General features: G+C 43.8%; 1 protein-coding gene and 1 pseudogene across 1 annotated transcript; one reads left to right on the forward strand and one right to left on the reverse strand.

Moving 5' to 3' along the window:
* Positions 1 to 3327: 3327 nt before the first annotated feature.
* On the reverse strand, positions 3328 to 4249 carry LOC130038302 (calponin-3-like; annotated as a pseudogene).
* Positions 4250 to 20651: 16402 nt separating this feature from the next.
* LOC130038301 (suppressor of cytokine signaling 2-like) lies at positions 20652 to 21248 on the forward strand. The gene has a single exon (XM_056130181.1). It carries the CDS (start codon positions 20652 to 20654, stop codon positions 21246 to 21248), a length of 597 nt encoding a protein of 198 aa, XP_055986156.1.
* The last annotated feature ends 2563 nt before the right edge of the window (positions 21249 to 23811 follow it).

Genomic DNA, 23811 nt, shown 5'->3' on the forward strand with positions numbered 1-23811 from the left:
AGCACAGCTGGGTGTGGCCCCCCAAACAAAAAAATACAAAACAAAATGGTAAAATCATTGATATGTACAGTTCTAAAGTGTTGCATCTAAAATATATTTAGAGCCAGAGATAGCATATAGCAGATAAAGTGTTTGTCTTGCATGCAGTCAACCTGGGTTTGATCTCTGGCACCACATCTGGTTCTGAGAGCTGCAGCAGAAGTGGTCCCTGAGCACAGGTCCAAGAGAAAGCCCTGAGCACTGTGGGATGTGGCCCCAGAAAGATCACATTTAACAAGAGGCATGGATTTAGTCTCTCATATAGAAACCAAATACTATAGTAAAAGTATAAATAAAGGCAAACTAGGTTTTTATACTTTGAAAATTCCAGTTTAAGGGGCTGGAATGATAGCACCGCAGGTAGGGTGTTTGACTTGCACACGGCCAACCCGGGTTTGATTCCCAGCATCCCATATGGTCCCCTGAGCACTGCCAGGAGTAATTCCTGAGTGCAGAGCCAGGAATAACACCTGTGCATTGCTGGGTGTGACCCCCCAAAAAAGCAAAAAAAATGAAAATTCTAGTTTAAGTTTACTATAAAAATGCATAGATCTGGGGCTAAAGTGATGGTACATTGGGTAGGGCATTTGCCTTGCTCATGGTCAACTCAACCCGCTCCCCTCCAATGGGCCCCAGCGAGCTTTCCTCCCCGCCCCGACCAGGGATCCGGCAGCCGAAGACCTCCAGGACCAGCCACCACCATGCTGAGACCACTCTCCGCACACCTGAAGGTACTGGCAGAGGGACAAATCCACGCAGGTTCCGGGGCCGAGATCTCCCAGCCTACTCGGATTGGAGTCGAGTATCCTCCACCCAGATCCTCCAAATTCCAGTAGGCGGGGGTCACACCCACCACCTGGCCCCCTGGCGCCATGTAATCCCATCAACACCCAAGACTCAGAGACTATAAAATCCAGCTCCCGGAACCGCGCAGCCACATTCGCGGCCGTGCGACATCTTATCAGGACATCTTTTTATGACATCTTATTATCTCATTCCTACTTTGGACAAACTTGCAGGCTATCGAATGTAGCCTGCCCACAGGGCAGAGTCTGGCAAACTCTCCGTGGCGTACCAAATATGCCAAATACCAGTAACAATGATGGGTCTCATTCTCCTAAAGAGCCTTGAATATAATCTCAGGGTTAGGATGAAAGAGACGTTACTGGGGCCTGCTTGAGGCAATCGACGAATAACAGGATGATGAAATGAAATGAAAAACTGAAACAGTAATTTTTTTAAATAGCAAAAAGAAAGGGCTAGTGTGACAGTACAGAGAATCAGACACTTGCTTTGTATACAAGTTCCATCCCCAGCACCACATATGATCCCTGACCCCCTCTTGGAATAAATCTTCCAGCACACAGCCAAGAGTAATCCCTGAGCACAGCTGGGTGTGGCCCCCCAAACAAAAAAATACAAAACAAAATGGTAAAATCATTGATATGTACAGTTCTAAAGTGTTGCATCTAAAATATATTTAGAGCCAGAGATAGCATATAGCAGATAAAGTGTTTGTCTTGCATGCAGTCAACCTGGGTTTGATCTCTGGCACCACATCTGGTTCTGAGAGCTGCAGCAGAAGTGGTCCCTGAGCACAGGTCCAAGAGAAAGCCCTGAGCACTGTGGGATGTGGCCCCAGAAAGATCACATTTAACAAGAGGCATGGATTTAGTCTCTCATATAGAAACCAAATACTATAGTAAAAGTATAAATAAAGGCAAACTAGGTTTTTATACTTTGAAAATTCCAGTTTAAGGGGCTGGAATGATAGCACCGCAGGTAGGGTGTTTGACTTGCACACGGCCAACCCGGGTTTGATTCCCAGCATCCCATATGGTCCCCTGAGCACTGCCAGGAGTAATTCCTGAGTGCAGAGCCAGGAATAACACCTGTGCATTGCTGGGTGTGACCCCCCAAAAAAGCAAAAAAAATGAAAATTCTAGTTTAAGTTTACTATAAAAATGCATAGATCTGGGGCTAAAGTGATGGTACATTGGGTAGGGCATTTGCCTTGCTCATGGTCAACTCAACCCGCTCCCCTCCAATGGGCCCCAGCGAGCTTTCCTCCCCGCCCCGACCAGGGATCCGGCAGCCGAAGACCTCCAGGACCAGCCACCACCATGCTGAGACCACTCTCCGCACACCTGAAGGTACTGGCAGAGGGACAAATCCACGCAGGTTCCGGGGCCGAGATCTCCCAGCCTACTCGGATTGGAGTCGAGTATCCTCCACCCAGATCCTCCAAATTCCAGTAGGCGGGGGTCACACCCACCACCTGGCCCCCTGGCGCCATGTAATCCCATCAACACCCAAGACTCAGAGACTATAAAATCCAGCTCCCGGAACCGCGCAGCCACATTCGCGGCCGTGCGACATCTTATCAGGACATCTTTTTATGACATCTTATTATCTCATTCCTACTTTGGACAAACTTGCAGGCTATCGAATGTAGCCTGCCCACAGGGCAGAGTCTGGCAAACTCCCCGTGGCGTACCAAATATGCCAAATACCAGTAACAATGATGGGTCTCATTCTCCTAAGGAGCCTTGAATATAATCTCAGGGTTAGGATGAAAGAGACGTTACTGGGGCCTGCTCGAGGCAATCGACGAATAACAGGATGATGAAATGAAAAAATGAAATGAAATGGTCAACTCAGTTCAATCCTCGGCACCCCATATGGTCCCTCAAGCTCTGCTAGGAGTATTCTCTGGCATCAAACCAGGAGTAATCCCTTGGCACAGACAGTGTGGTCCCCAAACCAAAATAATAACAATATAATACATAGAAATTTATTTAAAAGAATTGGTGGTACAAGAGTATTCTTCTTTCTCAGTATTCCATATATGCAAATTATTGACTATGCTGTAGGATTTAGCCTCTTCTTTTTCATAGCAGGGGGATATCCTTTGGTAATGAGGGTCTACTCTTGGCTCTCTGGTCAGCAGCAACCACTGGTGGTGCCCAGGGGACCATATGCAGTGCTGGATATTGAACCATTATCTGAGGGATGCAAGATAAGTTCCTTAACCCCTGCATTATATTGCTCCAGATGTGTAGGAATTAACTATTATAGCACTAAAAGGCAGCTCTTTAGGAAAGAGGTTGAATAAGGAAAAGGCCATGTATATAAGGCAACATTTCTTTTAGGGACAATTAACAAAAGAGTGTTTTAGGAAGACAAGATAAAAATTACTCAAGTCTAGCTTGGTTCTTGCTGAATAAAACAATGGGCTAAATATTCCTCTATTTGACTCTGAAAACCAATGTCTTGGTCACCATATGGTTAATCTCTGAGGTGCACATCTTGGTCCTTGCCATGGTATTGATCTAGGTATTTTGTCTGATGATTGCTATTGCTGATTTCAGCCATTTGTTCCTTGGCTTCCATTGTGAAAAAGGGGATTCCATTGGAATAGCACTGTATTTAGGGTCATGTACTTGCCTCCTAAGGCCATACACCCTCATTTTTTCTGGGATCGGCTTTGTTGGTACTCATCTGTAGAGAAACTGACATTGTCCACTGGTTGTAAAGTTACTTTCTGATTATAGATGTCCAGTCTAATGCCTAGTGCTAACATTCTCACCTGGCTAGGCCCTATGTCAGAGCCCATCCACAGAATAATCATAGTCTCATGAAAAGGTTTGTCCATTTACATTTTGGGATCATACAAACGCTTTTTAATCCCATAAACTGTCATACCTGCTTGGTGTAATTTTAGTTCTTATCTACAGGTCAATTATACTTTGGCCAGCTTTTAATTTTCTTTCACCACCAAAATGTCATGTTGTACTGCATATTTCACTCCAATATTAATGGTTGCATGAAATCTTTTCTGTTTTTGCCAGATCCACTGGAGCTACCCACATAGTCTGAAACTTGGTCATTTTTTAAGTGATCGTTTGCTCAAGTGTGACATGAAGCTTCACACCATGTACCTAAATAGATTTAACAAGGCTGCCAATATTCTCCAACCAAGGCCAGTTTAATGAAACTTACTGACCTTCTTTACTGAGCCTGGCTGTACCATTACGAGTGCACAGAGGGTTATGGCATCTTTCAAACCCAGATGAAAGTCAGTGCCAAGGCTCATGGTTATCACCTCTTGTATCTGATTGCTAAGAGCTTCTTCCTGAAGATCATACTTGAAAGCAAACTTGTTCTTGACTTTGATGGAGAACCTGTAGGAAGGGCCCTTGTTGAAATGGGTCAAAGAGATAGGGAACAGAAGATGTAGGGTTTCTTGGCACTCAATTCCCAACCCCCCCACTAGTGGTTGCAGTGAAGATCATATTTGAAAGCAATCTTCTTGACTTTGACAGAGAGCCTGCGGGAAGGGTCCTTGTTGAAGTGGGTCAGGGAGGTGGGGAACAATAAATGTAGGGTTTCTTGGCACTCAATTCCTACCCACCTAGTGGTTGCAGTTGAATTGATGTTGCGAGCTGGCTCCACTGGGTGGCTAAAGAGATGGATGTCCCAACACGGCACCAGGCACTGCCCTGGTGACTCAGTCTGCAGAGCATCTTGGTCTGCTCCGAGTCCCCCACAAACTACAAATGAGCATTTTTCAAAACTGAGTAAATATGTTAACACCCAGTTCCAAGAGAGAGAAAGAGAAAGAGAGAGATTCTAGCAAAAGCATAGACTAGAAAAGAAAAATCCTTCCAAGCAAGTGGTAGAAAAAAAAGACAAATTACCTTCAAAAAAGCAAAATGACTCTCACTGTTTTACTTCCTCACCCCAACTTAAATAGGTTCCCATTACACTAAAATCAAGGAGACATTTGAGTATGCCTTGAGTTGTTGTTTTTTTTTTTAAATTACTGTTCCAATTTGCCACCAACCCAATTGTGTTCTCTCTGTATTATTACAACCTTCATATTATCAACAGGTTCTTCCAGGAAGGGGATGACAGTCAGTGGGAAGAAGGATACTACAGTGGAAAGAGAAGGGTTCTAACTCTAACAATCCTTGTGTGACCTCGGGCAAGTTGGTTAAAACTCCTTGCACCTCAGTGATGTTTCTCATCTCTGTAATGCAGTCAGTATGCATCTTGTGGAATTAGTGTGGAAATTCTATGAGGGATGCTCATTATCACAGTACTCATTATCACATAACACAGTGCTTATGATATGTGAGAAATGTTTTTAACACCATACTCGTTCTGTGAATGGCAGTAAAACATTTGTGTTTCAAAATTTTTTTCCAATGAAGACCTTACATTTATCACTGATTCAATCTATTAATACAAAAGCATAAGAACTAAGAGAACACTTATTTCCCAATGAAACCAATCACACTGTATAGACAGTGGAGGCATTTTGCTTGATTTACTAAGACATGTATGATCCTGATATTGCAAACATGTGTGCCATCTCAGGGGCCATTTCTTAGATACCCACTTTGGTTCTTTTCCAGTTTCTCTGTGTAGAGACTTTTAGTGTATGTGCAATGCTCCAAGAGTTACTCCTGGCTCTACACTCATAAATTCCTCCTGGTGGTACTTGGGGTACCATATAGGATGCCAGGGATTGAACCTGGTTAGGCAGCATGCAAAGCAATTGCCCTGCCCACTATACTATCAGCTCCTCTTCTAAGAGTCTGGTTTTTATTTTCTTTTTGGGTCATACTCAACGATGCACAGGGGTTAGTCCTAGCTCGTGCACAGGAATTACCCCTGGCGGTGCTCAGGGGACCATCTGGGATGCTGGGAATAAAACCCGAGTTGTCCGCATGCAAGGCAAATACCCTATCTTCTGTGCTATCACTCCAGCTTCAAGAACCTTAAATTAAATGGTTTTCTTGTTTTGTTTTGAGGCCACAACCAAGAGTGCTCAGGGCTTATTTCTGGTTCTGTTCTCAAGGATCATTCCTGTCAGGACTCAAGGGACTATATTGGATGCTGGATATTAAACCAGGGTCTGCCGTGTGCAAGGCAAGAGGCCTACCTGCTATACTATTGCTCTGGCCCCCAAATAAATTGATTTTAATGCCCTCAGTTTCATTTTATTCCTTTGGCCAACTGGACAATTTTACATTTTCTTCATCTTCCTTGATGTCATTGTTGCAATGCCTGGGGTTTGCACATTTGTGGCGTTGAGTATCACACCTGCAATGCTTCCAAGGATCACCATCACTGATGTGGGATGGTGCTGAAGATCAACCTTGTGGATTCACACCTGCTAGGCAGGTATGCTACCACTGAGCCACAATCCAGGCCTCTGATTCTACTTTCACTTCTTGACTAGGAATTATTTGATCCTGAAAGTCTTGGAAAAATATATAGCAAGGAACAGAGCCAAGCACACACACCACACTGGTGGAGAAAGGGAGAGTTTTGTTCAGATGGAACATTTTTTGGTAGAGCAAGCAGAGTTTACTAAATGTTGTATATTTAGTAGCCACAGAAGCAACTACACTATGGGGCAGGAGTGATAGCACAGTGGGTAGGGTGTTTGCCTTTCACACGGCCAACCCAGGTTCGATTCCCAGCATCCCATATGGTCCCCTGAGCACTGCCAGGAATAATTCCTGAGTTCATGAGCCAGGAGGAACCCCTGTGCGTTGCCAGGTGTGACCGAAAAAGAAAAAAAAAGAAGCAACTACACTCATCAAATAAAAAAGAGGATGATGATAATGAAGACTATAACTACCTGGAGCGATAGCACAGCGGTAGGGCATTTGCCTTGCACGCAGCCAACATGGCCGACCCGAGTTCGATTCCTCCGCCCCTCTCGGAGAGCCCGGCAAGCTACCGAGAGTATCTCGCCCGCACGGCAGAGCCTGGCAAGCTCCCTGTGACGTATTCAATATGCAAGACACAGTAACAACAAAGTCTCCAATGGAGACGTTACTGGGCCCGCTCGAGCAAATCGAAGATCAATAGGAGGGCCTTTTATAACTACCGTTGACTAGAATCCACGTAGATTAAACATTTGCCATTATTTACGCCCACTAGCAACCCTGTAAGGCCAGTATTGTAGCAGGTCCATTTTATGGTCGGATAAACTGAAATTAAAGGTGATTGAGCAACATGCTTAAAGTGGAAATGGCAGAACTCAGATCCAGACTAATACGTCCTCAACTTCAAGTTTGTGCTTGGGATATTAGATGATTCACCACTCATCTATGTGAGGTGAGCCAAGGCTCTTGGCAAGCCTATCGCAGGATTTATCTGGATGGTCTGTGTTACATATATACAGAGCTACTGCTTCCCACCCTCTTTTAACCCAGCTCAGCTTTCTCCATGATTTCTCATGTTTCTGATGCTGGGAATCAAACACAGGGCCTCAAACATGTGAGAGGTGCTCTGGCACTGAGTCACATCCCTGAACTCGCTTTCAGGTCCTATTATTTGCACTCAACTGGATGCCACTAAAGTCCCCAAAAATGACATGGCCTCATGAGTTTGTTTTTTTAATGGGTTCACCAATCTACTGTGTTAAATGTCTCTTTCCTACTTTTCACTTTTCTCAGTGACATCTCTGTCTAATCCTACAACTTTCTGGTCCCTGTCCATGAATAACTTACATTTTAGTGATGAATGAGTCAGTCATGCTGATTTCTTTTTTGGGGGATGGAGGGTGTTACCACATACCTAGTGGTGCTCAGGGCCTATTTCTGACTCTGTGCTAAGCAGTGACTCCTGGTGGTGCTCACAGGACCAGAGGTGGTGCTCAAGATTCAAACCAGAGTTCTGGCTCACACAGATGATTTCAAAGCCAATGATTTACTTCCTATACAATCTCTCTAATCCCGTGAGTCATGCTGATTTCTAAACTTCAGCCTTTCATTTCATTCTGAGTCCTCTTTTCTCGGGGCAGAAAGATTTCCAACTTGAATCTAGACAAGAGCAGATGGATTGCTTTACTCTGGCTCTCTCTTTCCTCCAGGGCAGGAAGGACAGAGAGGACCACAGGTCCTCTCCCTTTATTCAGGTTTTGAGGCCACACCCAGGAATGCTCAGGGATTACTCCAAGCTCTGCACTCAGGAATTATTCCTGACTGTGCTTGAGAAACTATATGGGATGCTGGGATCAAACCCAGGTCAGACACATGCAAGGCAAGTGCCCTACCCACTGTACTATCATGCCCACCCTGTTCCTGCCCCCCCCTTTTTTTAAATTTTCATTAGTGAAACACCATGAGGTACAGTTGTAGACTTACAAATTTTTGTGCTTGGGTTTTAGTTACACAATAATTGAGTACCCATCCCTCCACCAGTGCCCATTCTCCACCATCAATGATCCCAGTATCCCTCCCACCCCCTATACCCCCCCATACCACCCTGCCTCTCCTGGGAATATATCCCAGAGAGGCAAAAAAGTATAGTCGAAGTGACATCTGCACTTGTTTGTTCATTGCAGCACTGTTTACAATAACTAGAATCTGGAAAAAACCTGAGTGCTGGAGAACAGATGACTGGTTAAAGAAACTTTAGTACATCTACACAATGGAGTACTATGTAGCTGTTAGAAAAGATGAAATTTACATACAAGTGGTACTACATGGAAAGTATCATTCTAAGCAAAATGAGTCAGAATGAAAGGGACAGACAAAGAAAGATTGCATTCATCTGGGGGACATAAAATAACAAAATAGGAGACTAACACCCAAAAATAGCTGAGATAAGTACCAGAAGGTTCACTCCATGGCTTGGAGGCCAGCCGCACATGATAGGGGAAAAGGCAGCTCAGATAGAGAAGGGAGCACCAAATAAAGGGTGTTGGGAGGATGGGAGATGCATGCTGAAAGTAGACTATAGACCGAACATGATTGCCACTCAAACCACAGCACCCAAAAGGAGAGAGAGAGAGAGAGAGAGAGAGAGAGAGAGAGAGAGAGAGAGAGAGAGAACAAAAGGGAATGCCCTGTTCCTTTTTTGAGTCATCTTTACTGCACAGTGGACCATCATGCGCCCCATAATTTATTGTATGGGCCTAGGAGGGATGGGTGAAACATTCCAACAGATTATATGGAAAATATTGTAATTTCTATCTTAAGTATTTGGGGGAGGAATATTATCCCAAGAGGCATTCAGGAGGCTTAGGAGTCTCCGTCAGCAATTTTCAGCCACTGGGCCAATAGTTCAATATGAGGATCCGAGGATGCAATGCTTTTCTGGGCCTGCTGTACCAGGGGTACCAGGCCACACCTGATGGTAGTAATTAGTAACTAGGAACCTCCAGGGCCACACCCGATGGTACTCCAGCACTGGAGTACCATTCCATGGGATGCTGGTTATTTCATTCGATGGAAGCTTCCAACACTGCACCTGGCAATTCACAAGGGACCATGTGTTGCTGCAAATCAAGTTTGGGTTGGGTAAATGCTAGGCAGGCTTCCTAATCTCTGCACTATCTTCCAGCCCCTATTTATAGATTTCAATCTAGAAACATTTTTATTTGACTTTTGGGTCACAGACAGCAGTTCTCAGGGCTTACTCCTGAGTCTGTGCTCAGGAATCATTCCTGGTGGATCCTAGGGAACTATCTTGGGTGTGTGGGATCGAACCTGGGTTGGCTGCATGCAAGGTAACCACTCTACATGCTGTGCTATCACTCTGGCCCCTAGAAATATTTTCTAGAAGTTTCAGTAATGTGTGTATGTGAGAGAGAGAGAGAGGGAGAGAAGAAAAGCACCTGCCATAGAGGCAGCCAGGGTCTAGAGGATAGGGAGTGATGGGACAGGAACCTGAGGACAGTGGTAATGGGAAATGTACACTAGTGAAAGGATGGGTATTGGAATACTTGTATGACTGAAATCCAATCATGAACATCTTCATAAATGTCTATCTCAGTGATTCAATAAAAATGCTAAAAAAGAATAAAATTGACATCATCTTCCCTGGATTTGTATATCAAATGGTTACCTACAAGGCCTGGAGGATTCTTGCATAAGAGAAGAAGTTTCCAAAAGCAAACAGCTTGTCAATTGGTAGTCTCCTTGGCTTTTTAATTTTTGATTGACCTGTAAGGGGTTCAATGTACTTATGTATCATGTTATCCTATTTTAGCTCAACCAACACAAATATAATGGACAAATGTTTTTAGAAGACTTCAGCAAAGAAGCTATGGGTGTGGAGTTGAATGCTAATAATGTGACTCAATGACAGAAAATGGCAGAGCAGATGTTTTCTGCTCTCCCAGTAGGAGCTCTTCTGCATCTCTATTTACATGTACAGACTGAGTCCCTCTAATCATGTATGACAAAAGAGCTGGTTAAAGTTTTTCATGATTAATAAAACTACTGGGAGTATGAGTTTAGGGGCTGTGGAGGGAACTCAAGTAATAACACATGCTGGGCATGCATGAGGCCCTGGGTTCAATGACCAGCATCCTATGGCCTCCCAGTACCACCAGTATAACCCTGGTGGCCCCAAGCATCAATGGGTACCATCTCTATTGAAGCAGTTGAAACAAAAATATCTCTCCTGGGACCCAAAATGTGGGTCAGGCACTTGCTTTGCACTTTGTGGCCACCCCAGGATGACCCTCAGCTGCCTTAAGCACCATCAGCAGCAAACCCTGAGCGCAAATCTAGGAATAAGCTCTGAGCATGACCCGGTGTGGCCTCTCCCAAAATCAAAAGAAACAAAAATATACCTCCTTATTTACTTCTATTAACTGCTTCCTTCATTGTTTAATAGAATCTCAGTAGATTCTATTGAGAAAGGGCAACATTTCAAAGTTTCCATCCTGGTTAACTGTACACATCATGGTAAGGAAACTTGGAAAGAAAAACAGTGGGATACTTAGCTTTCGGACAACTGAAAACAAGTCAGAGAAAGATATGTAAAAAAAATTGAATAATAAAAACACACTCACCAAAAGTGCATACAGACATGCATACTGAAAGTGTCTCTTTGGGGTGGGATAGTTTAGGAGGTAAGACACTTGACTTGTACATGACCAAACCAGGCTTTAATCCCTCATATGATCTCAAGAGCACTGCCAGGGGTTTCTTCTGTGAACAGAGCCAGAAATAGCCCCTAAGTGAGGTGTGTCCCCAAATTATGTCCTTGAAAACTACAACTTGAAAACATTGATTTTTTTTGTTGGAATATAGCTCTAAACATTTTAGGATAACATTGGTATACCCTGTTTCCCTTGCCACAGGGAGCTTAGGTTTATCACAGTGCTCCTGAGGCACTTCCATTCTACTGTGTTTATCTGTAAACTCTTCTCTGTGCTCTCTTTCCCAACCAGTCTGTCACCTTTTCCTTCAATCAGATTCTGTTAACTTATAAGGTCAGATTCCTCAGAAATCTATGATATTATATTTGTGAATGAAATATTGCTTTTCTCCTTCTCTTATTTTCTTTTGCATAGTTTAAAGCAATGTCCTTTTTGTATAGACACAGGAAGACAGTTAATATTATGCTTTTGCAACTTGGGAGGTAATTGACTTTGAATAATTTTCACTCCTGGGTATCTGCTTTCTCGACTTAAGTCACAGTTGCCCTTAGTTCCTAGCACCCCAAAAGCAGGGTTCCGACGAGGGACTAAAGGGACCCAGGGTAAGCTGTGAGCTACCCTGGCATTAAAATGGGCCATGCCAAAGTGCCACAATACTTAACTATACGAGTTAAGAGCATAGTCATGGACAAATTCTGTCATGATCCAAAAAGTAACGACAAGATTAGGACTGTGCTAGGGTTAGGAAAGACTAATCTGGCCTGAGCACTGTAGTCTGAGATCTATAGCGAGATGACCCCAGGAGAGCAATCCTATAAGCTTAATGTATCTATTACTGTGTCCATACAAAATGATTAATATCATGAATGTTTATATGTTTGTTGGACAAGGAGAGTAGGAACACACCCATGGGATTCCGCTCTTGGGTGAGTCTTTCTACTGAATGAGAAGCTTCCCCTGAGGGAAGGACTTTAACTCTGTTGATTGTATGACCATGTCTATGTGTAAGCCCCAACCCTTCATGCTTTGGGGTTTAACTAAAGTTGTAAGAGTGGGCTGGGGAATCCAGAAGGAAAATGAAGTAGAATGGGGAGGCAGAAGCAGGAAGGAAAAGTATGAAGGAGCAGGATCCAAAAGGAGAATGAGGGAGGTTGGGGGTAGGGGGATCCAGAGAGAGAGAAGCAGAAGGAGAATCAGAGGAGAATAGAGAAGAGATTGGAATAAACTGCAATTGATACTGATCAGCCTGGCCCTCGTTCTTTCTTTCACCTGCCCATTGCCATTGGCCTCCCCTGGATGGGAGAGAGAGCCGTGAGGCCCGTTTGTACTTTATTTTTTGAATATAGACAATTTTAAACTCCAAATTTCTGTAAATGGGAGCATATTGCCATAAAAAGCCCAAACAATGTATTATATTAATGTATGTATATAAATGTGTAGTACAATATGGGGGCTGGAACAATAGCACAGCGGTAGGGCGTTTGCCTTGCATGTGGCCGGCCTGGCCGAGCTGGGTTCGATTCCTCCGCCCCTCTCGGAGAGCCTGGCAAGCTACCGAGAGTATCTCGCCTGCACGGCATAGCCTGGCAAGCCACCCATGATGGACTCAATATGCCAAACACAGTAACAACAAGTTTCAAAATGGAGACGTTACGGGGCCCGCTGGAGCAAATCGATGAACAACGGGAGGACAGTGCTACAGTGCTACAGTACAATATGGTACTGGAGTACCATAATTCTTTTGGTGGGGGGCCATGCATGTCTGTGCTTAGGGCTTTCTCTTGGCTCTGTGCTCAGGGATACATCCTGGAAGTCCCTGGGAAACATATATGATATCTGGGATCAAACCCAGGTTGACTCTTTGCAAAGACTTCTGTAGCTTGACTGTAATACTTCTGTAGCTCTGTAGTACCATATTTTAAAAACACACACATTAAATGTTGATTACACTTTAAAATAATTCCATATTTCTGAAATACAAATATCCATTTAAAGTAGTGCTCATGAAAAAGTGTAAACACCATACTGTGTCTTTACATTTTTTTTCTCAGTGCAGAGGATTAAACCCAGGGACTCACATATGAGAAGTATTTACTCTCTTACTGAGCCATATTCCTAGCCCAACTTGATATTTTTAGTTATTCATTTTGCAAATGAAACATTGCATTCAGAGCTCCAAATTCACAGAAACAATAGAAGCCAGAATGCAATGGAATGATACTATTACAGTGTGAAAGAAAATGACTGCAAATGTAGTGATCCAGAACCAGTGAAAATGTCTATGAAAATTAAGGTGCTGGTGCTTGAGAGATAGGACAGCAGGTAGGGCAGTTGTCTTACATGCAGCTGACCTGAGTTTGATCCCCAATACCTAATATGGTTCCTTAAGTACTACCAGGAGTAATCCCTGTGCACAGAGCCAGGAGTAAGCCCTGAATACCACCGGGTATAGCCCCCAAAACAGAAAAAAGAAGTTAAGCTACCATAGATATGTCAAAGCTTGAGTGAACTTATAGTCATCAAGCTTACACCAAAAGGACTTCTACAGGCTCCAGACAGAAGGAAAATAATCTCAGAGACTACAAATTCAAGAAGGAATGAAGACAATGGATAATTGAATAGGTGAGTAAAAATAAGCTGATTGTTCCAAACACCAATGGTAATGCTTGTTAGGATTGAAACATAGACATCGAATGCATAGTACGATGATATTTTGGTGGGTTTGCTACCACTCTTAACTTTAGGCTTCAACATGTGTCGTAGATGTGGCCAATAAAATAATTGAATAACCGAGAGATTAATTAATTACCAAAGATGAACCCAATATGATCATCAACAAGCATCAGACTAGAAATTTTAGCAGGAAGTGTTAGAGACCGGCCCTGCTTTTTCTAGTGGCAACATGAAGAAGCAGACTGGAAGAATCCAGAACATGAGAAAGCAGAGATGATAGTTGTCATAGGCTTATTTTGGATTTAAGTACCTGGATCCAGCAATGACCTGAAGCCAATCCTATCTCTGGAATGTTTTCAATTATGGGTATTAATTAACTTCCCTTTGGGCTGTTAAAGTGACAAATACAATAGTGCAAAATGGGAATATCAATACATAAATGAAAGATTATAGCAATAAAGGGCAAGTAAAAAAAAAGAACTATAGTATGTGGCAATAAGTCAAGGATGCATTGGTCAACTCTAAGATAACCACTTGAAGAATAACCAAAGAACGTGCAATCAATTGAATTAATAGAAGATATTTTTGAATAACAACAGCATAAAAGATTAACCTACAAGAAAACAAAAAACTTAATAAAAAGGAAACATAGGGAGCTAGAGCAATAGTACAGGGGTAGGGCGTTGCCTTAACACAGCGATCTCTGGTATCCCATGTGGTCAAAAGTAATTCCTGAGTGCAGAGCCAGGAGTAACCCCTGAGCACCTTTGGGTGTGGCTCCCAACAAACAAAGCATACATACACATAAACACAGAGAAGGAAACATTAAACATTCGACTCAAATAGAAAAAAATAATTCCCATCCCCTGCAGACCAAGGATGAAAACCGACTGTTCTCTGGGGGTCTAGTTAGATGCGCAGCTCCGGGAAGGGGCCCTGCCGCCAGGTTGGTACTTGGGTGAGTGAGATAAAGGACCAAATATGATAACCTCTCAGTGTCTGTATTGCAAACCATAATGTCCAAAAGTAGAGAGAGATTATGGGGAATAATGTCTGCCATGGAGGCAGGGGGAGGGTGGGAGAGGGGGGTATACCTGGGATATTGGTGGGGGAATGTGCACTGGTGTAGGGATGGGTATTTGATCATTGTATGATTGTAACCCAGACATGAAAGCTTGTAACTATCTCATGGTGATTCAATAAAGGTAAAGGTAAAGGCCCTCCCGTTGATCGTCGATTTGCTCGAGCGGGCCCAGTAACGTCCATTGGAGACTTTGTTGTTACTGTGTCTGGCATATCGAATACTCTCGGTAGCTTGCCGGGCTCTCCGAGAGGGGTGGAGGAATCGAACTCGGGTCGGCCATGTTGGCCGCTTGTAAGGCGAACGCCCTACCCGCTGTGCTAAAATTTAAAAAAAAAAAAAGAAAGAAAAAGAAAAGAACAGTTGCAAGTTCAGTGCTGGAACACCTGCTTGTATGCAGGAGGCCATGGGTTTGAACCCTGACACCACTCCCACATTGTCAAATGAAGTTACTGGCACTGCAATTTAGATTCCTAGAACCATGAGTGCAACCCCCAGGATCTCAAAACAAAGCATGTGCAAGCACTGAAACTAAGTACGCAACTCTGGAAGATTACAACAGAAGTGAAGGGAAGAAGGAAAAGAGAAAAATGTTGTTAAAACTCAAATATTGAGGCCTGAGTGATAATACAGCATGTAAGGCATGTGTCTTGCGTGTGGCTAACCTGGGTTCTATCCCGGGCATCCCATATGATCCCCCAAGCACCACCAGGGGTAATTCCTGAGAGCAGAGCCAGGAGAAATTCCTGAGCACAGTTGGTGTGGGCCCCAAACTAAAGAAACAGACCACTCAAATATAGAGGCCAATAGGGGGAAAATCCCAGGACTTGCACATGGCCAACTTCAGTTAGATCCCCAACACTACATAGTGTCCTTTGAGCCTGGCCCTGAGCACAGAATCAGGAGCAAATACTAACCAGCTCTGGCTGTGGTTCCCAAAACCAAATAAAAGTAAAAACAAACCCAAATATAAGGCCAGAGAGATAGTCCATGAGGTATGACTCTTGCTTTACATGCAGCTGACTGTGGTTCAATATTGAAAATAGAGCCAGGAATACCCCCCCCCCAGCACCATTGGGAGTGACTTTCAAATCCCTCTAAACAAAAAAAAAACTTAATATATTTCCAATTTCATTTAGAGCGAGTAGACTGTCTTTTAAAAAAAAAGTTCTAAAATTGATTATGGTAGTACAGTTTTGTTACTATTCTAAAAGCCATTGGATTATATACTTCAAAAAGAGAATTATGAGGTTATAGAGATAGTACAGCAGGTAGAGTATTTCCCTTGCACATAAGTGACCCAGGATGAGACTCCAGCACTGAATATGGTCCCCAGAGCATCACCAGGAGTGATCCCTGAACACAGAGTCAGCAGTAAGCCTGAAGCACCGACAGATGTGCTCCTGCACCAAAAAAAAAAAAAAAAAGAAAAAGAAAAGTAAATGAAGAATTGTGGAGCCAGAGAGTACAAAGATTAAGGGGCTTGACTTAATTATAGCCAGGGGTCAAACTTGAGCACAGATACCAGAAGCAGCCCCTGAGTACCCTCAGGTATAGTCCAAACAAACAAATACCCCAAATAATCAAAAGAGGAGAATTGTGTCCTATGTGAATTATATCTTAACAAAGTAGTTTTTGAATGGATCATTGTTAAACAATTTGATAGGGAGAATGTGGTATAAACAATGAAATACTGTACAGTCACAAAAAAGAAGGAAATCCTGACATTTGCAGAACGTGAATGGACCCCAAGGACATTATACTAAGTTAAATGAATCAGAGAAAAACATACTATATGATTTCAATTATATGTCAAATCTAAAACTCAAAAAAAAGGGGCTGGACTAACAGCACAGCAGGTAGAAAATTTGTGTGGCATACAGCCAGTCCAGGTTTGATTCCTGGCATCCCATATATCCCCCCCCCCCCCCCCCCCCCCCCCCCCAAAGCACTTCCAGGAATGATTACTTAGTGCAGAGCCAGGAATAACCTGGATGCCACCAGGTATGGCCCAGAAAACAAAAAAAGAAAATACAAAACAATTAAACTCAACTCATACATAAAAGAACAAAGTGGATGTTGAATTGGAGGGGGTTAGGTAGAAGAAGAGCAAGAGGAAGAAATTTCCCATTTTAAAATAAGTAAAGTAATTCAGGCCAGAGAGATAGTATGTATAGTGTATGTATAGCAAGTAAGGTGCTTGTCTTATACTCAGTTGACCCAGGTTTGATTCCCAGCACTTCATATGGTCCCCTGACCACCACCAGGAGTGATCCCTGAACACAGTTGTGTGTGGCTCAAAATCCAATAAAATAAGTCATGGGGGGGGGTATAGTGCACAGCATTAGGTCCACAGGTGATGGTATGCTATTACAATTTTGAAATTTTGCTAAGATTAGATGGGAAATTGATTTGTTGTGAATATTTTATATTACAGATAAATGTCATCTCATTACCCTGCATATCTGAAAATTGTCAGACAGGCTGAAAATAAAACTCAACTACGTACAACTTACAAAGAATTTAACTAGAAGTTGAATGGTAAATAGTACATCCTAGAAGCAATAACCATAAGAAAACTGATATGCAATACAGCTGGCCCACCTCCAATTCCCCTGGTCTTAAAAACTCAATAAAATGTCTAAGAAGCATAATAACAGCAACTGACGAAAAGATGAAGGAGCTCCAAGATGAGATACAGGAAACCACTAGAAAACAACAGAAGAGGAAAAAAAATTGTAAGTAAACAGAACATCAAAAAACTATGGTCAGAAGGAACAAGATAAGAATCATCAGAGTCTCTGGAGAACAGGAGGTGAATATTATGGAGAACCACTAAAAAAATCATAGAAAAGACTTTCCCAGAGTTGAGGAGTATAAAGGTAAAGGTAAAGGCCCTCCCGTTGATCGTCGATTTGCTCGAGCGGGCCCAGTAACGTCTCCATTGGAGACTTTGTTGTTACTGTGTCTGGCATATCGAATACTCTCGGTAGCTTGCCGGGCTCTCCGAGAGGGGCGGAGGAATCGAACTCGGGTCGGCCATGTTGGCCGCTTGTAAGGCGAACGCCCTACCCGCTGTGCTATCGCTCCAGCTCCAGTATAGGCACCCAGATACAAGAGATCCAAAGTCTCAGCAAAAATGGACCAAAATAGAAAAACTCCAAGACTCATTATAATCAGAATGATAAAATCCAGACAGAATGTTGAAAGCAGCAAGATAAAATAAAAAACTTACAAACAAAGTAAAGCCCTTAAAGAGTCACAGCAGGGGCTGGAGCAATAGCACAGTGGTAGGGCATTTGCCTTGCACACAGTCAACCAGGTTTGATTCCCAGCATCCCATATGGTCCCCTGAGCACCGCCAGGAGTAATTCCTGAGTGCATGAGCCAGGAGTAACCCCTGTGCAACGCTGGGTGTAATCCAAAAAGAAAAAAAAAAGAGTCACAGCAGATTTATCAAATGAAACTCTATGAGACAGAAGAGAATGTTGGGATATAATACAAAAACTCGATGAAATGAACACGTCACCAAGAATACTCTATCCAGCTAGATTATCATTCAGATTTGAAGGGATGATTACAGAGTTCCATAGAAAGGCAGCACTTAGGAAATTCATACTATTGAAACCAATTTTGCTAGAAGGATCCTCTTTAAAAGACAGGACAAGCTTCTCAGCACTTTAACACTGATTATGGCATTCCCTTATGGTGCTTATGGTTGCCCTCTACAAGATTAATAAAGGTATATTTAGTATTGATCCCTGAACACAGAGCCAGGACTAAGCACCACCAAGTATCGCCCAACCCTCAATTATTTATTTGTCTTATGTTATTTTTTAAATTAGGGCACCATGGTCTACAAAGTTATTTATAGGTGGGTTTCAGGCATAAAATATTCCAATAATGATCCTACCACCAATGATAACTTCTCCCCACCAGTGTCCCCAGATTCCCTCCCAATCCTTGAGCCTGCTTCCTTGACAGACACATTTTTAAGTTTAGTCATTGTAGTTGCCCAAATATTTTTGCCCATTTTTTTAAGAGTGCAAGTGCCATGGCCAGGAATGCCAAGTACATATATGAGAATCACAACTTAAGGATGTGGTTCCTGGTGGAGTAAGGGCATCGATATGTATCAGTTTACCACGCTAAAGACAATAGGATCAGCAGCTTTGGCCTCCATCCAGCGGGCATTGTTTGCAGAGAATGAGATAGTCACACAAGAAGTGTGCAAGCTTTGGGGCTGCCTGGGTAGCCCCCCATAAGCTCACAGGCTGGCTATTTTGTCAATGCAATATCACTCCTGGTTCCCAACATATTAACCGTTGTTTTAGCTGACAGAGACATTAAGGATACTAAGCACATCAGAACTTAATGTAGCATTAGGAAGATGCAAAAAAAAATAAGATATTACTTTATACCACAGAGACTGGCACACATCAAAAAGAATAAGAAAAGCCAGTGCTGGCGTGGATGTGGGAAGAAAGGGACTCTCATTCATTGTTGGTAGAAATAGCAACTGGTTCAGTTTTTAAAAAAAAAAAATGGACATTCCTCATAAAACTAGAAACTGGGGGTGGGAGGGATACTGGGATCATTGGTGGTGGAGAATGGGCACTGGTGGAGGGATGGGTACTTAATCATTGTATAACTGAAACCCAAGCACAAAAATTTGTAAGTCTACAACCTCAAGGTGTTTCACTAATAAAAATTAAAAAAAAAAAAAAACAAAACTAGAAACTGAGATTTCATCTGACCACTTCTGGGAATATCTCCCCAGGGTGCAAAAAACATACAGCAGAAATGACATCTGCATTTGTATGTTCATTGCAGCATTGTCCATAATAGCCAGAATCTGGAAAAAACCTGAGTGCCTGAGAACAGGTGACTGGTTGGTACATCTACACAATGGAACACTATACAGCTGTTAGAAAAAAAATGAAGTTACGAAATTCGCTTATAAATGGATGGACATGGAGAGTATCATGCTGAGTGAAATAAAGAGAAGGAGAGGGATAGACATAGAATAATTAGACTCATCTGTGGGATTTAAATAACCAAGGGCAGTAGAAACAAGGGCCGGGAAGATTGGCCCATGGTTGGAAGTCTGCCTCAAGGGTTAAGGGATAGGGCAGTTGGAATAGAGAAGGGACCATTATGACAATGATAATTGGCAGGGATCCCTCTGGATGAGACATTTGTGCTGAAAGTGAATAAAGCACTAAACAGGATGGCCTCTCTGTATCTGTATTGCAAACCATAATGCCCCCAAATAGAAAGAGACCAAGAAGAAAAGTGCCTACCACTGAGGCAAGCTCAGAGGGGGGCGGGTCTGGGATATTGGTAGTGGGAAATGCACACTGGTGAAGGAATAGGTGTTGAAAGATGGACTCAAACCCGTTCACGAAAGCTTTGTATCTCACCGTGATTCAACGAAAAAAAAAATAATCAATGTTAAAGAAAAACAAAAACTCAGTAAAGGGGAACTCTTGCCAAGTCTGGTCACCCCGGCTACGGCTCGCAGGAGGGGTGGGGCGGGGTGCGGGGGGTGCAGTGAGGGCGGGTGAAGCTTGATCTTCCTTAGCTGTCACCGCCTCCGGCGCTGGCGTGGGCTGCAGATGAGGTACAGCCGGGGTTCCCAGCGCACAGCACGAGCATCCCCCGCCCTGAAGCCGGGCTGCCAGAGGAACTCGGGTCGGGACTGCGCCAGGCAAACTGTGGGTGAGCGTGTCTTCGGGGTGGGGGGGACTCTGCAGTGGACCCTTGAGGATCCGGGGAGGGGGAGGCAGCTGCGCCCCGGCCATCTCCTCCTACTCCCCCATTCCCGCACCGTCCCGGGGACCCGTCAGGGCTTCCCGCTTACTGGCTGGGCAGGACGCGCGCCCCTCTCTGCCTCCCGCGCCGGCGGCCACCTGTCTTTGCCCCGGAGAAGCTTCTCTCATGTCCATGCAGTGCCAGGAGCCCTCAGAGAAGGGCGAGACAGGGACCCAGAGCCGGCGGGGCAGCCCGGGTGCGGCCGAGGAGCCGCCCCCCGAAGAGGCGCGCCTGGCCCACGCCCTGCGGGAACTCCGGGAAGCTGGTTGGTACTGGGGACGCCTGACGGTTCTGGAAGCCAATGAGAAATTAAAAGAGACCCGAGAAGGAACTTTCTTGATTCGAGACAGTTCGCATTCAGGCTACCTCCTAACCATATCCGTCAAAACATCAGCTGGACCAACTAATCTGCGCATTGAATACCAAAATGGGACGTTCAGGTTGGACTCTTTCGTCTGTGTCCAGTCCAGGCTTAAGCAGTTTGAAAGTGTGGTTCATCTGGTTGACTACTATGTTCAGATGAGCAAGGAGAAGCGGACAGACCCTGAAGCCCTCGGCACCGGTAATGTCCACCTTTACCTGACCCAACCGCTCTACATGTCTACGCCACCGCTGCAGCATCTCTGTAGACTGACCATTAACAAATGTACCAGCACCATCTGGGAACTGCCTTTACCAACAAGACTCAAAAATTACTTGGAAGAGTATAAATTCCAGGTATAAGCACTTCTCTTTTTCTAAACATGCCTTATGCAGGGCTCTCTCTCTTGGAATGCAGCTATGCAAAAGAAAGCCAAAACACCAGTGACTGGTCTGGATAACGAGAAATTCTAAGGACAGCTGAATTCAATCTAATCTTAGCGTGTGATGAGATAGTTTGGTAGTTAGAGTTCCCTTCTCTCCTGTCCCCCTCCACCCGAACCCTTATCCCAATATTTTTCACCTCAGTGATGCTTCCTTTTCCAGAGCCTGACCAGGACCAGTTGATCCTTTTAAATGAAAAAGAAAATACTCCCAAGGCCAGGCTGAAGAAGCATGTGATCAGAATGCCATTCCCCTCTGAGGTTCCTTCCTGTTAAGGCTGACGTGTGAGCTTTAGTGGTAGAGAAGGAACCAAGCTGACACTGACTTCACTTCAGCCTTCTGGGCCTGGTGTTTCGAGTATGTTAGGTCAGTTTATATTTTTCGATCTGAAGTGTTAGATAACATTGGTGTGTTCTTGTTCCTCCCACAGGGAGCTTAGGTTTATTGAGTTACTCTCACCACAGTACTCCCAAGGCACTCCCAATTCCATCAGGCACTAATAATACTACATTGCTTTTCTCTTTATGCCCTTTGCATAGTTTAGCAATGTCCTTTTTGTATAGACACCGGAAGGCAGTTGATGCTATGCTTTTGTAACTTTTGTAACGTGGGAGTTAACTGACTCCAAATATTATTTACTCCTGGGCATCCATCATATTTACTTAAGCCTCAGTTGCCCTTACTTCCTAACACCGCAGACGGAGGGTCCTGGCGAGCGACTTGGATGGACTCAGGGCAAGTCATAAGCTACCCTGGCATCAGAAAGACTAAGTGCCGTAAGAGGAGTGCTTATGAGTTGGGAGCACAGTCATGGAATAGGCTCTGTCGTGACCCAAGGGGAGGTGACAAAATAAGGACCCTGCTCGGGTTAGGAAAGACTGGCCTGGCCTGAGGACTGTAGTCTGGGATATATAGTGAGATGTCCCCAGGAAGAGCCACCCTTTAAGCTTAAGATATCTCTTGTTCATACATAATGACTAGAAATAAATGGATTACTAGCTAAGTAAAGGAGAAAGCAGTAGTCCTTAGATGGAATCCCACCTTTGAGCAGATCTCCTAATAATCTAGAGTGCTGAACCCCTAGATGAGATTTTGTCCTTGAGTTAATCTCCTAGGAGAACTTCCCCTGAAAGAAGTTTATTATTTTATTTATTGTTATGATAATGCTCAACCACACTTATCTGTACCCCCACCCTTTACTATAACTAACACTGTGAGACTCGAATAAAGGGTCACCGATTACCAACCAGCCTATAGCCCTGTTCCTTTGTTTCTCTGTCAATGTTGGCCAGCCTGGGGAGGCAGTTCTCCGCCACCAAACACACCCATGCTTTGAACTCACACTCATGTATTTAAGAGCCTTGTTAAACACATATGTTTGTATTTCTCCTTCAGTTTATGCTATTAACCAAATCAACAACAAAAAGTGAGACCGTGAAAGTATTTGTCTTTCTTACTACATATATGAACTCTCTCATGTGGATGACAAGTACTGTAATCCATTTTAAGGGAGCCTTATTTCAGAACTATTTCAAACTGGTGTGAACAGGAAAAATGGTGTCTTTTCCTCTAAGGCGGAAGACTGGAATGTTGTGCTACCCAAGTGCAACTGGTTCCTTGTTAAGGACACAATAGACATTTATCCTTGATGTCTCTGTGTCCCTGCTTGTTGTCATTGATTTGGAAATGGCTTTAGAAATTTCCAAGTTGTTCTTGAATTGTCTAGCCATGGACATCAGCTATTGTCTCCCTTCTACCATGTAGAATAATACTTCGATTTAATTTTCTTCCAGATATAGAGGGATCTATGCCTCTTTTTCTTTTTTTATTGAGTTACTGTGAGATGGGCTGTAGTGATAGCACAGCGGGTAGGGTGTTTGCCTTGCAAGTGGCCAACATGGCTGACCCGAGTTCAATTCCTCCACCCCTCTCCGAGATCCCCAATCTACCGAGAGTATCTCGCCTGAATGGCAAAGCCTGGCTAGCTACCAGTGACATATTCGATATGCCAAACACAGTAACAAGTCTCACAATGGAGACGTTACTGGGCCCGCTCAAGCAAATCGATGAACAACAGGAGGACAGTGACAGTGACTGTGAGATAGACCCTTACAAAGCTGTTCATGATTGGATTTCAGTCATACAGTTTTCCAACACCCACCCCTCCACCAGTGTACATTTCCTAGCACCAGTGACCCCAGGTTCCCTCCCATCACCCCCACCCCTGCCTGCCTCTAAGGCAGGTGCTTTTCTTCTCTCTCCTTTTGGGCATTGTGGTTTGCAATATCGATAATGAAAGGTTATTAAGAATATTCCTTTACCTACCTACTTTTAACCCTCAGATCTTGTCCAGTGTGATCAATCCCAGCTATTATTGTCAAACTTGTCTCTTCTCTATCTTAACTACTCTCAGCCCCCCACACACTGGTGGTTAGTTCCAATAATTGACTAGTCCTCCTAACCCCTGTTACCCCTGGCCATG

The sequence above is a fragment of the Sorex fumeus genome, unplaced genomic scaffold, assembly GCF_029834395.1.
Source record: "Sorex fumeus unplaced genomic scaffold, SorFum_2.1 ptg000075l, whole genome shotgun sequence".
Classification (NCBI taxonomy): Eukaryota; Metazoa; Chordata; class Mammalia; order Eulipotyphla; family Soricidae; genus Sorex; species Sorex fumeus.

What these genes read in the sequence shown, in the direction of transcription:
- LOC130038301 (XM_056130181.1), top strand. Translation starts at nt 20,652, where the DNA reads ATGTCCATGCAGTGCCAGGAGCCCTCAGAGAAGGGCGAGACAGGGACC.